This window comes from Theobroma cacao, chromosome 7 (genome assembly GCF_053813885.1).
Source record: "Theobroma cacao isolate CCN51 chromosome 7, ASM5381388v1, whole genome shotgun sequence".
In the NCBI taxonomy this organism is placed as follows: Eukaryota; Viridiplantae; Streptophyta; class Magnoliopsida; order Malvales; family Malvaceae; genus Theobroma; species Theobroma cacao.
In genome coordinates, this window is record NC_142645.1 from 13,293,064 (window position 1) to 13,308,430 (window position 15,367).

The following is a 15,367-nucleotide window of genomic DNA, read 5'->3' on the forward strand; positions in this document are numbered from 1 at the left end:
GTGAAAAATAGGGCAGCAATTGGACAAGATAGGAGACAAAACAGAAAGTTTTTTGCTACAGCGAGAATGAATTTCGCTGCAGCGAGTTTTCGGACAGCCACCCTCCAAAAACCCTAGAGTTTCTCACTGCAACGAAAATGAATCTCGTTGCAGCGAGAAACAGATCACCAAGAAAAAAGTTTCCCTTCACTCAATAAAAGGCCATCTTGCTCAACCAACAAAATCAACTTAAAACATGTGAAAATTTCCAAAGTGCAATGTATCAAATTTCACATATATGTCAATCATATATCATATTCATGAACTTTCATTTCATAAGTATAGATATGCATAATTACATAGATAAACATCAATATCATCATAATCACACTCGGCTTAAGTACATCCCCCCACATCGTGCACATAGTCGGTGCCATCGTGTGCATCCCCCTACATCGTGCATAATCAGTACCATCGTGTACATCCCCCCACATCGTGCACACGGGCACTATCATCATCCATCTCTCACGCCACCATCATCACCGGCATGTGCATCCCCCACATCATGCACACACACGGTTACAGTCATTATACACAATATCATTCATCATGCACAACACACATATATATATCATCATAATACAATAGTGCATGAATCCATAGCAATCACATATTACAACATAAAACCATTTTTCAAAAGCTTGTTCCCAAGGCACTTATTTTCATGAAAAGCTTGGTAATTCATTCAAATGGGTGGCAATTTCATATATTTCCCAAAACAAGTTTTGAAGGCAGTCCACTCACAGGTGTCGAAAATTCGGATTTCGGGTGCACTCAGACTAATAGTCCTCAAGCGCAATTCCTTTGCCTTTTCCGGACGTCTCACTACCTTGACAAATAACAAAGTCGAGGAATTTACTATATTATCCCTAAATTGATATAAACTAATTTAAATTACTAATGCTTGATATGTAAATGCAAAAATACCTCCGATTACCGCTTAATCGCGGTATCGATTAAATTCGACCGATCACCCGATTAATTGGCGATTGTGTCCAAATCACCTCCAAATTAATCCATTTCTCCTCTAATACCTTAATTTACCACATACCATTTAAATAAAGCCAAATTCAGCATTAGAACCCTCACAGTTCTTTATAGAAAAATTCAGTCATTTGATGCACTAGCATCGAAAGTTTTTCTACATAACCGTTTCACCTTAATTCATCATTTTTCAAGCCATTTTCCTTGAAATTAAAACAATCCCCCATTGATATTCAGCCCTCATGGTTCGACCAACAAGGAACCCTAGAGAAATTGAATATTTCTTTTCTGTTTTTGTTTATAACCATGCTTAACTATCCCTAAACACTAACATAGTCTAAAATCAAATTATTTCAACAACAATTCCTCTTCCATACCCATTTTTCAGAATTGAATTCATCATGATAACTCAATATTCAACCATGAAAATCAAGAACAAAAGCATGGGTAAGCTAGGTATCAAGGAGAATTAAAGAAATTCTAACTTACCTAGCTTGTTTTCTTGATTTCTTCACTTTTTCTTTGAATTTTCACCTAGGTTTTCTTGTTTTTCCCTTTTTTCTTCCTTTGTTCTTGTTGCTGGTTGCCTAGGCCAAATATGGTGAGAGAATTGGGGATTTAATGGGCTGATTTCTATAGAAAATAATAAAATAATCAAGCATGCCACGTGTCACATGCTTATTGGTCTAATTTTTTTAACTTTTTGACTTTTTCTTCTTAATTTTCCACCACAAATATTCTGGTATTTATCCAATCCTACCACAATTAAAATCCCTTGGTCTTGACAAGTGTTGGGGCGAAAAATTTACCGATTTCCCTTAGGGTGAAAAAATTACGATTTTACCCCTATACTCCGAAATGTACCGGAATCACATTATTTCTACTTTTCAACCTCAAATAACACTAATATTGATCAATATTAACCAAATGGGGCAAAAAACGTTTTATAAAAATTTCCGTTTAGTCTTCTAGTGGTAAAATTACCATTTTGCCCTTGTGCTCCAAAAATACTGGGAATCACAATTTTTCACTGCTAAACATCATTTTATACTCCAATAATCATAATTATATTTCATATAATTATTCTTGGTCAAATGTTATCAAATCTTGGCTAAAAATCTCCATTTTATCATCAAATGGTAAAATGACCGTTTTGTCCCTAATCGGTCAATTTTCCTGATGGACTCCAAACTGGACCTTGAACTCTGAATCACTATTCTAAGCCATTCTGTGGGTTTTAAAATTTTCAAATTCCTCTTAGAATTTCTATTTGAACTAGTTCAAGGCTCAATTTAACTTAGTTGTATAACTCGGTACAATACCGTCTTTTAATCGAGCTTGACAGGGTCTCACAAATTCTTTGTCTTATAATGCTATATCAAAGTCTAATATATCGACTTTTTTCATTGTATGCTTGATTGTATGCCTTTGATATAGTTGCTTCATTATCACAATGTATTAAGATTGGTGCCATTGGTTTAGGCCACAACAGAGTTTCATAGAGTAAATCTCTCAACCATTCCGTTTATTGGGTGATAGATGCTAAGGCTATAAATTCAGCTGCTATAGTGGAGTCCACTTGACAAGATTGTTTCCTAGAGCCCCAAGAAATAACACCCCTACCAATTGTAAAAATCCAACCAGTCGTAGAAGTATGATCTATTCTATTTGAGTTCCAACTAGCATCATGCATCCTTCTAAAATTGAAGGAAAACTTGAATAACAAATGCCATAATTCTTTGTACTCTTTAAGTATCTTATAACTCTATGAACAGCATACAATGTTCTTTACTTGGATTACTTGTAAATCGACTTAGCATCCCAACTGCAAAAGTAATATCCAGCCTTGTACAGACCATAGCATACATTAGGTATCCAATCACCTTTGCATATTCATTTTGTGCTATTGGCTTGTCTTTGTTAGGTACGAGCTTTAGATTATAATCATAAGGCATAGACATTGGCATATAATTTGACTTACCATATTTCATTACAATCTTTTCAATGAGATTGAGACAATGTTAGACCATTATTGCCTCTCATTATTCTTATGCCAAGAATAACATCCGCCACACCCATATTTTTCATGTCAAAATTCTTTGACAATAATCTTTTTGTGTCTTCCATTGGTTCCAAAATTTGTACCAAAGATTAACATGTTATCCACATATACATAAATGATGACACCTGAAGCTTACTATAGACATATTTATCATATTAATAGATCTTGTAGCCATTAGCTAGCACAACCTTATCAAACTTTGATGCCATTGTTTAAGTGCTTGTTCTAATCCATACAAGGACTTTACAAGTTCACACACATTCTCTTTTTTTCTCAATTGACATCATTGTACCTTTATTGCACAATAGGAATGCCATATTAACACATCAAGGTATATGTTCACATAAGCATCATTGCACCTTTATTGCACAATAGGAATGCCATATTAACGATATTGAATATCTATATTACACTATTATGCCTTCAATGATAAAATGCGAATGCACCATATATCAAAATATTAAATTTACATATTGGCACCATTACACCTTCATGCATAATAGGAATGTCGCATGTCCATGCCTTGTGTCTTCCATCACATAGACCTTCATCAACTCAAGATGGCTTACTTTAAGATATTTATCTTTCTCATTTTGTTTGTGACTTCATCTTGGTTGCAACATTCTTTTTTTATTTGAAGATGATTACTAAGGTCCTCAAGAGACATATTTTCTTTCTTATACTTTTTCTTAATATCTTTCCATGATGGGAGAAGTATGTCAATTGTAGAAGACACAACAATAACCTTATTCATATCAAGATCATATATGAATATAACAAAATCTTTCTTTTCAACCAATATACGTTTTTCCATGCATATCAAATACAATATCATGCATATCAAGTAAGGAAAGAAAACTTATCTTGTAATTTGATAAGGAACCATTTTGTCACATTCTTTGTCACCATCAAATCAATCCATATTTTGCCAATAAACAAAGTTTCCTCCTTCAAAGCTGTCTAGCTTGACGATAGTGTTGTATCACTTTTAAGAAAGCCATTGAATTCCATAAGTCTTAAAATTGTTGGTGCAAATGGGATTTAGATGGAACTTAAGGAACTAGCAAAATTGACTTCAAGGGGAGCCTTCAATAGACTCTATCTTTAAGACTTATTTTGCCCCCACCACTTGGTATGCAAAGAGGAATAATGCGAATAGCCTTAGGGATACAATGAAGCCAATGTTTAACTTCGTCTTGTACTTTACGAGAGCAAACCACTAGATACACCCGAGGGTTTGCAAAATTGTTTGGCCCTAAAGCCTACTTTCTATAACAAGTAGATTATAAGGAATTTGGATGCTTTTGTAGTTGATGGAAACTTAAGTGTTTATGTTAATAGAACACAACACTTTTCTTGCTCTTGATTTTTCTGCTCTTGTTTTGTTTTTAATTTGATGTGTCAAAAACGGTTGGTAACAAGCCCTTTATATAGGCTTGCAAGTGTCTCTTCTTCAAGGACACAAGCCTTTCGTTAAGGCACCATTTTGTTTCAAAGACATATTTACATTTTGCCAAACACAACTTTTGGATAAAGGTATTGTTTCAATAATCATCTTATGGCAGGACAACTATTCATTCTGTAAAACATAATCTTTGAGTTATAATTTGAAACAATAACTTTTCATATTTAAACTTTTGAGATATGGTGTTTTTTCAATTTGTCTCATAACTTTTGGATGTCATTTTACCAAGAGACATAACCATTCACATGAAAATCTGCCCACAATCCAATAGTCACACTATGTCACTTTATGTGACAAACCTTTGAGCTAAGATAGCTTTTCATTATGTGGTATAACCTTTGATTTTGAAAATACACCAACATTGTTGTCCCTGATACTCCCGTAGATTTTGAAAAGGATGCATGATGTGCTTGTATATTTTCATTTTCATTGCTACTGATGTTATTTTGTTATAAGGGGCTTTTTGTTGTTCGGGAGCTTTTTTTTATTATAGTGGATGTATGTACCCCACTGAGTGGTGCTTTTAGGCGAATACTTTATTATTTTACAGTTCAAATAATTTGAACTGTTAGGCTTTCTTGTACTTAATTATTTATTATTAATGAATTGGACTTTGTTTAAGGAAAAAAAATATTATTCAACAACTCAAATCCATCACGAAAGCATTAAAAAATACAAAAGAATGAAAAATATATATGAAAAAAAACAAGAAGAGAAAAGAAAGTTTGGCATAAATCTTAATATAATAGGATAAAACCCATAGCAACCCTTTGTCTATGGGGGGTGAGAAACAAGTTAGAAAAGAGATATTTTGGACCTTAATTATTTATCTAATCTTCCATTAGAGATGATAAAGGAAACTGGGAAGATTGACGTAAAGTATCTGCTCTCTCCTCTTCCACTAGAGGAATCACAAAAAATTTTGTCGACCTTGTTTCCATGTCCTCCATAGTTTTGTTATAGAAGCAAAGAATTAAGAATAAGACTTTTTACTATTTTTTGGTTGTCGTTGAGTGGGAACTTTATTTGTTTTGCATAAATGAAGTATTTGCTTTAAATTCTTCCCAACCCTGCTTATAAAATTCTCGAATTACATGTACATGTACATGTTAAATCTTACTCAAAGATATTTACAAATAATATAACAATGGAAATAAATAGAAATTGATACTAACTTCTAATTAATAAAATTAAAAACTTTTTTTTATGAGATCTTCTGACCCAATGCAATTCGCTATGATAGATACACGGTTAATGAATTGGTTGTGTCAAGGAAGTCATAAGATATCTATTATTTTTTGGGTACATCATAAGATATCTATTTATAGACTTCCTCCCATTAAGGAAATCTCATCTCCCAAACTCTAAGGGATATCTTTATGTAGAATTTAAAATAGATTTTATCTATATCACTTAAACTAATATTGTCATATACTTAAATGTGAGAGATAAATTTTTTCTAGATAATAACAAATACGTGATAGAACCATATTTGAATTTTAAATTTAAATCAAATCTAAAAGTCCAACATTCTCCCACTTGATCCAAACATTTGTTATTTTAATATCTACAAAATAAATTAGTTTAATTACCTAAATGCTTAAAACAAAAAGAATAAATTACAAGAATCATGGCGGTAAGTCCTTTGAGAACAAGTATTACCTTCCATGTATTACAATGCAAAAATCTTTTTCGCAAAAAGCTCAATATGTTGTATATAATTTTATGGATAAACCTTAAATGTTTATTCCAGGTTTGCAAAGGCAATTGTTATTCTCAATCCGAAAAGAGAAAACAATTAAAAATTCAAAGTTTCATAATAAAATATGCTAACGCCTTAATTCAAACAATATGTGACAAGATGCACTCGAGTATTTGTTTCATTGGTTGGTGCATAATCCCTTTGCCTAAAAAATAGGGTTCGAATCCCTCCTCCTCCAATTATAAAAAAAAAAAATAATATGTGACAAGACATAACTAAGTTCCATTCATGAAACATGATCCTTAAACAACTATGACGACATGCCTTTTGTTAGAGGATTTGCAATCATTAGCTTAGTGTGAATATGCTCAGTGATAACTCTATGATATAGAGTTAGTTGGGCTTAATTTTGATAATAATTTGGCTCAGTTTTTGTAGTAATGCATAGAAATTAGTAGGTTTTATTTAATTATCTTAAATTAGTTATTTTAGGTGAGTCAATCTAATTTTGGTTAATTTTATACTTAATTTAGTGTTAAAATGATTAAGATAGGTTGTTATTGATTTACTTGTGCTTTTATAGGTATTTGAAAGAAGAATTTCAATAGAAAAAGGAGAGCAATTTCGAGGTGCAACTTCTAATGTATATGTTTCGGTATTTTGGAAATAACTTTCTCTACAGAGCTCCAAATGAAGCGATCATAAACCATTAGAAAGATAAGAGAAAGATATACAACTTTTATGTTTAGAACTTCACCCAGTTCGGTCTGTAGGATAGTCAAAAATCTTGTCGAAGTTAACACACTGCAGTAGTCCTAGAGCAATTGCGATTTCTGTTAATTAATTTGGCAAAACTGCGGCTTACATAGTTTGATGAGGAAATCCCAGCTGAAATTGACTTTTTTCTTCACCCAACTTGGTCGAACTTCAAAGCCCATAAAAATAACCTTTCGGAGAAAAAAGAGAGAAGAAAACACCAGATTAATAGCTGAGAGTCAAACCACTAAATCATTGAAGCTGAGAAGATTTTGAAGGATTCAAGAAGACTTAGAAGATCAAGATTATAATTCTTGAGTTTATTCTTTTTTATTTTTTTTTATTTTCTTAGTTTGTTTTTAATGTTTATATTTTTTTTAATGATGATGTGTGACTTGATGGGGAATTAAATTTTTAATCTAAGATTATGATCGAACTCATTATGTAGTCTGAATTATTTATCTCTCTTTTACTTATGTTTGATAGATTTAAGTTTTTTATTTTATTCTGTTTTTAATACTTCTAATTGCCTGATCACCAATTAGATTGAATTGGAAACCAAGGTTAAACCTTGACAAAGGAGATTTAGGTAGACCTTGAATAAAATAACGTATGATCGAATATACTTAGTTGATTAAGTGGTTTGATTTGCATATAGGGTAGATATACACCTATAAGCCATACGTAGCCAGAATTAGAGCACAAACTTAATGAATCTTTCTTCAATTTAATTTGCATAGGTATATAGTAAATTAATTAGGAAAGGTATTTTTATAATAAACTGAACAGAGACTTGTAAATAATTTAAGATTCTAGGTTAGCAATTTAATCCATTAAACTAAGTTAAGAGAGAGAGACAAAATCAGATGAAGTATTGAGGGATATTATAATCTTAGGCCTAGTAGTTAAGTGAGTTTTATTTATTATTTAATTTTAGTTTTAGTTTATTAGTTTTAATTTTTTTTTATTTTAATTGTTTGGATAAAATTAGGGTGTTATAATTTTAGTAGTTAACAATAGGAATAAAACAATTCTCCGTGAGAATGATACTCTACTTCATTACTATATTACTTGTTAACGATACATACACTTACGTGAGAAATCAACAACACTTAGCAAGCACTTTATTTGCTTTTATATGCTTTCTAACAGCTAAGTATTTAATGTCAATGTTTACTTCTACTTTCACTCTTATTATTCTTAGCAAAGATTATACTTGGTGAATTGTCACAATACAACTCTAATGGCTTCAAGATAGACTCAACAACTTGAAGCCCATATATGAAACTCTTTAACCAAATACACTGTGATGCCACCTCAAAACAAGAAACAAACTCTACTTCCATGATAGAAGTAACAATTAGAGATTGCATTGTACTTCTCGAAGATATAGCTCTTCTAGCAAATATAAAGATTTATCCAAATGTTGATTTACGAAAGTCAACATAATCAGCAAATTTGAATCTGAGTATCCAACTACCTCTAGATTGTTGGAAAAACTATATATAAGTATGAAATCTTTAGTTCCTTGAAGGTACCTGATGACCTTATTTGCAGCTTTCCAATGGTCTAATCCTTGGTTACTTGATAACTTCCCAACATTCCAACTGCAAATGTAATGTTTGGTCTAATACAGATTTGAGCATACATCAGGCTTCCAACAACTAAAGCATATGGAATATTTTTCATCCCTTCCCTTTCAAGATCATTTTTGGAACATTGTTTCAAACTAAACCTATCACCCTTCACAATGGGTGCAACATTGAGTGAACAATCTTTCATCCAAAATCTCTTAAAAACTTTATTGATACAAACTTCTTGAGACAATCCCAAAAGGCCTTGAGATCTGTCCCTATGAATCTTAATGCCAATGACATAAGATGCCTCACCCATATCTTTCATATCAAAATGTTCTAAGAGAAATTGTTTCACCTCATGCAACAACCCCAAATCATTGGTTGCAAGTAAAATATCATCCACATATAAAACCCAAAAAAGAATTTTACTCTCACTAAACTTATGGTATATACATTGATCCATAACACTCTCTACAAAACTAAAAGAAGAAACTACGTTATGGAATTTTAAGTACCACTGACAAGAGGACTAGTTAAGTCCATATATAGACTTCTTAAGCTCGCAAACCAAATACTCACCATGATCAGAAATAAACCTTTCAGGTTGTTTCATGTATACTTTTTCCTCTAAATCTCCATTGAGGAACGCCGTTTTCACATTCATTTGATGTAATTCTAAGTCAAAATGGGTAACCAATGCCATGATAGCACAAAAAGAACCATTTCTAGACACAGGAGAAAAGGTCTCTTGATAGTTAATTTCTTCCTTTTCTGTGAATCTCTTAGCAACAAGTCTTGCTTTGTATCTCTCAATGTGCCTAATGAGTTTTTCTTAGTTTTGAAAATCCATTTACAACCAATGGCCTTTGACCCATTAGTTAACTTTACAATATCCCAAACTTGATTATCCACCATAGAGTTTATTTCATCATTCATGGTATCATACCAAAATTTAGATTTACTACAATCCATTGCTTCTGAATATACAAGTAATTTATATGAATATACAAAACTTACGAAAAGACAATTACACTCTTGGCCTCTGACTTAGGGTGGGATACAAAATAGCTTGCAATTTATCAAAAGTTTTGTTTAGTTTTTATTTGTAGAAAAGAAATCTTAGGGTTAAAGAGTGTTAATAAGAATTAATTTAGTGTACAAGAATGTTGGCAGTAGATGAGATTCTTATAAAAAAAATATGACCGAAGCTATTATTAACACATGCCTTGAAAAGCTACATTTTAAAATTATCCTGATATAATTTAAACTTTTTCTTAAATATTCAAAGATCCAACACATAATGTACACAAAATTTAATTTAATTTTAACACATAAAAAATTTTGCAACTCCCCTTCCTTTCAAAAAGAAGCTCTGAATGTCGAGAAGACTATAATTCTTCCGTTTCATATTTGTCTTTAATTTTAACTTTGCACCAATATTTAAGGAATTTAAAGGTGGATTTTTTACTTCATTGATTATGAATTTTCTTTCACAACTTATCTTGACAAAAAAAAAAGTGAATAGTTATAATTAAGGCTAATAAGGAAAAGTAAGAGCGATCTTTCTTTTTTTTTTTTTACCTTTCCAAATAAAATATTAGTGTAATCTCTTTCACTATTAACGTGCAAAAGTAGAAAAGAAAATAATTTTTTAAATTCAAATGAATTGTCTTTTACTTTGTGTGTTTTATACAAAATATGTAACTTTTTGAAAAGCTCTTTTCTTATTTTCTATTTGCTACTTGAATTACTAATTAACATATTGAGCTATTGGGTTGAACTGTTGATATATTATATGTTATGATAAGTTATTGGACTGGACTGTTAAGATATAATAGATTATGATAAGTTTAGATTTATATTAAGATATAGTGGATTTGAATTAGTAGACTTACTTTTATTTTTTTTTTTTAATTTGATAGATTTAGCATATTGGGTTAGAATTTATATGATAACTAGCAATATACTAACATTTCTCCAATTTCATCAAACAATTGAAAAAATATATATAGTAAATAAAAAACTTTAAAAGTTTTATAGAACCGTAGCCCCATCATAAAATCATCTTATTATTTTATATTTGCATTTATCATTTAATAAAATATTATTTTTAAAAAAATATTAAAAATATATATAATATTTAAAAAATTTTAAAAATTTTGAGAAACGACGGCCCGATCACAATGGGATGCTCCGTCCCTACCAGCAAACAACTGGAACCTAAACTGATAGTTTATGCACCCAAACAGGAGAACATAATGAGAAATGTTATGTTATGTTTACCAACTGGAACCTAAACTCGCTCGGCAAATAAAAGACTTTATTGAATATATGAAGAAAGTACAAAGTAGATGTAACCCTAAATAGAGTGGAGATATCACCATAAACATAACGAGAACAATACAACTGAGACAAACTCAAAGGGAAAAACTCAAAGTAACTAACCCAAATAGCTAAACTTAACAGCAATGAGAAAAACATGAGGAGACAAAAACAAGAACAACTAAAAGGCAAGAAGCGCATGAGCTTTAGTTTACCATATTTTACAACCACCAAGCCTCAAGCCTGCCTCCAATCCATTATTTTACAAGAGGAATGAGTGCAGTTACAAACTGTCCGATGGTAAGAAGGATAACGAGAAGAGCAGCAATAAAGGAGATGAGTGCCCAGGGACTGTGAAAATAATCATGCCTTAATTTCGCCTTCCATGTGTTCCAACGTCTGGCGCAATGCCTCTTCACGTCAACAAATATCTCCTCATAATAAAAGGTATCACCGCATAAGATAACATGATCACGAAGTTTGTTAAGCATTTTAGCAACAGCTTCATCATCACCCAACATATTTTCGATGATATCACTGAAACGAAGCAATTGCACATCCTTGCTTGAGTTGATAAGGTTATCCATCAACGTGACATAATCAATGACATAAGTTGAACCTTCCTCATATAGTTCATAGGCAATGAGGTTACGAAAGAGACGCTCGGTATCGTCTTCAACCACAAAGGTTGGAATCTTCATTGTCGCGTCTCTAAAGCTTATATCAAACAAACTGTTCACACCGCTCTCTTCGGTACTATTTATGAATTGGATTCCTGCTTCTTTCAGCTCTGTTGCACAACGTAAGGATTGCCATTCCAATAGGCCTTTTCTTAAATTTTCCTTTTCTCTTGCACAGCATGTGATAGTCACACCGCTCTCTACGTCGCCTTGGAATTTTTTTTCTTTTGGCTTTTCTACGGCACAGAGTGTGAATTTCCATTTTTTTTCTAGGCCACCTTTTTTTCTTGCTTCTTCTCCTGCCTTTGCTTTTTCATCTTTTGTTCTATAGTAATCCTGATGGCGCCTTATTCCTTGAGGAGAAGGACACCAATTATCATGTAGTAAGCTGAGTAGGTCCTTGATATTGTCGGTATCGTTGATAGTAGGAGGGTTTTCTTTCCATGTCTCTGGGCCTGGCAAGAAATCAGAAAGAACAGAAAAAGCCTGGCAAGCGAAATCTTTTCCATCTGTTGGATCCTGGATCACATGATACAAGCCCACTAACACAAAGAAAGGAAGTTGATTTTCGAATAGCAACAAGTCACCAAGCAAGGCATTTTGGACCCACTTTTTTTGGAAAATAGGATCATCATATTCACCTGTTTCCATCTGCCTCAATAGCTCAACAATAAAGCAACCATCAACTAGCATTATTGCATCAAATTTAGCGTCAATATCTTTCGGTAAGGATGGGGAATACCATTTGCGAGCTCTTACAAAGTCGATGGCGTCCCGATATCTATGGTCGTTTTGCTCATCGTTTCTCTCAAGAATCCTTTGTAAACAACGTTTTTTGTAGACTTCCATCTCAATCAAGTGCTGCTTACCATGGTGATAAGGACCAATTGAAATTAGTTGTGGTTCATAGGCACTTTCATTTACCTGCCGTAGTTGATGAGGCACTTTCGAAAGATAGGCCTCTTCGTCAAGCCCTAGAGAGGCAGAACTCGGAGATTTTGGTATCACCTATGCAAAAATATATAAGATACTTTGTTGGAAAAGGAGACACATTTTGACATATGATTTTTACTGTACTGCACGTCTTTGTTAATAATGGAATGGGGGATCTTTTTTCTCTTTGGATTAATATATTCATACTTTGTCTTCTAAAAAAAAGATAACCTTAAATTTAACTACTAAATAACTTTTAACAGGCCATTCAACAAAAAAAAAAAAAAAGAACTTTTAACAGATAAAATTTCACTGAAATCTAAAATTGATTCTCAAATAGAGTTGGAGTCATATATGATAAGTTGATATTTAAGACACTGAGCAGCTGCTTTTGTAAAAAATCAGTAGCCCATAATTATCCAACGTTGCTGCTTAAAACACTAAGGGCTTGTTTGGCATTCCCCATCTTGAAGTGACATCTATTCTTTTGTTTGGTTTGTCTTTATAGTATAAAATAGTCACTCGGAAGAATGGTTATTCTTTAAAAACACATAACAAATATTATTGGCACCTTTGGTATTTAACCATTCCATCCCCTGCGGAATAGAGTCAAAAAAATTCTTGCTCATTTTAAGAATTTACGAAACCTACCGTATAAAAAGTTTTTTTTCTCTCATTTTTCTCTTTTTCTTTCTCTCTTTTTTGATCTGCCTCTCTTTTTTCTCTGCCTAAATTTCCTCCACCACTAAAGAGCAGTAGACGATGGCAGTGGCAATGGGGGCACTAGTGCATCCACAGCCAAATGGGACTGAGGAAGCATCAAATCTTGCATTTTTGCCAATCTGGCGATGTAGTAACTAGATCCAATCACGAAAAGCACTAGATCGGCAGTCCATTACGCTGTCCACATTTCTGGTGGTTGACAGACAGAGAAAAAAGAATAGAAAAACCAAAATAGATATAAAGTAACAAAATTTATAGTTCTAATTATAAATTATTAAAAATTAATACTTTAATAAATTAAAATTCTAATTATAAATTTTTAATATTTTAATATTTTAAAAATAAAAAACAAAGAATAAAATAAAATAATCATATATTAGTTTAAATTATAAATTATTATTATTTAAAAAATAAATAAATAAATAAATAAATGTTCCATTCTCTTATATTTCATTTCGTAAACCAAACATGTTGTAAGCATTTTGCTTGTATGGTTGCCAAAATTCTTGGACAGGGTGATGCTAACGACTCAAAGTAGATTCTTCTTTCCCAGGCCAATGTTCTTTCTTTCTTCTTTTACTTTTGTCTTTTTTTTTTCTTGAAGTTTTCAGCCAGATGGCCAAGGCAACAGGTTGAGGATTTTTATTTTTTTTTTATTTTCTTATACGCATAAGAGGTTGTTTCCTCCATTTTCCAGTCAAAATATTAGCTTTTGCACCTCATATACAAGATAATAGTCGTAGAAATTAAGAAAATCAGCTTAACTCCAACAAACCAAACCCATCAGAAAAGCATTAAAAACTATAAAAATATGAAAAATGAAGCAAAAAAAAGAAAAGAAAAGAGAGCATGGCGTAAATCTTAATATAATAGGATAAAAAGTATAGCTAGCACTCCTTTTGTTTATGAGGGGCGAGAAAGAAGAAACTTTAATATCTCCATTCTGCGTCGAACAGATGATGCAAAGTATAATATAAAGTTTTAGTTAAGAAACTTACAGATTGATGCAAAGTATGATCTCCCTCCTCTTCTGCTGGATTTGGAGAAGAATGGTTTCCATTGTATTCCTTCTGCTCCATCGTTTCACTATGGAATCGAAGAATTAAGAAGAAAACCTTTTATTCTTTTGGTGGGTATGTACTATATGCATATATATAGTCGTTGAGTGAAAGAGTTCTTCCATTTCACTGCTCTCCTTAATTTAATTACTATACTAATAAACTTTTTTTTTATAATTTCATAGAAAGTGAGGTCAAAAACTCTGAGTAAAATTGATTTATCAAAAAGTAATTTATGTTTTAATATTTAAATATAACAAGGAAAAAATAAAAAAAATTGTCTTCTATAATTTAAGACTTTATTAAAAAAGTCAACTTAAACTACTCTTTCTATCAAAAAATTCAAATCGTTCCCCTTTTCCTTCCTTGACTGTGGTTTTCACTCTTTCAAAACAACTTATCTAGGTTTTAATTGTAAGAAATTTTCAACTCAAATCAAGTTTTTAAATACTTCATGTCTAAATATTTTTTAATTATTTTAATAATTTGAGTCCATAATTATAATCTAACTAATAGAAAATAGTATTGCGTGTCAGATAATATCTTGAAATTATGAGTCTTTATCTTTTTTTTTTTGATTTGATTATTTGATTTTTGTGTTTAACTTTATATGGTTTATGATGATTATATTTAGTTTTAATCGATGAATAGAAAATTGTCATATTTTAGTTATTGAACCTGATAATTTGTAATGTAAGATCATATTTTATTTAATTTTAATATTTTAATTTATGCTAATGAGTAGTAATTTTAACAAATTTTATAATTTTAGATAAACAAACCTTAAAAAGATATTTTAAAAGAAAAAATTTTGTTTCACAGGACTCAAGTCCCAAACACCAACAATAAAATTGTTAGGCAACTAGAGTCTTTCTTTAATGAGGTTTTTGTCAACTAATTTCTCTTTCTCCATCAGGGTAATAACTTAAAACATGGCCGCCCAATCCTCTATTAATTTAAGCACAAACTTGACCTGTTACTATAATTAGACTCCATTTTTTTTTATTTACTCGGAAGAAGACATTGACTTATTGACTTAATTACTTTAACATATGATACCAATTTA

At 31.6% G+C, this 15,367-nt stretch overlaps 1 protein-coding gene across 1 annotated transcript; it reads right to left on the reverse strand.

Moving 5' to 3' along the window:
- Nucleotides 1-10,886: 10,886 nt before the first annotated feature.
- On the reverse strand, nucleotides 10,887-14,381 carry LOC108662677 (UPF0481 protein At3g47200-like). The gene is made up of 2 exons (XM_018124102.2): nucleotides 14,242-14,381; nucleotides 10,887-12,595 (listed from the first exon to the last, which is right to left on the reverse strand). The coding sequence occupies exons 1-2, from the start codon at nucleotides 14,320-14,322 to the stop codon at nucleotides 11,165-11,167; spliced, it is 1,512 nt and encodes a 503-aa protein (XP_017979591.2). The 5' UTR covers nucleotides 14,323-14,381; the 3' UTR covers nucleotides 10,887-11,164.
- Nucleotides 14,382-15,367: the final 986 nt, after the last annotated feature.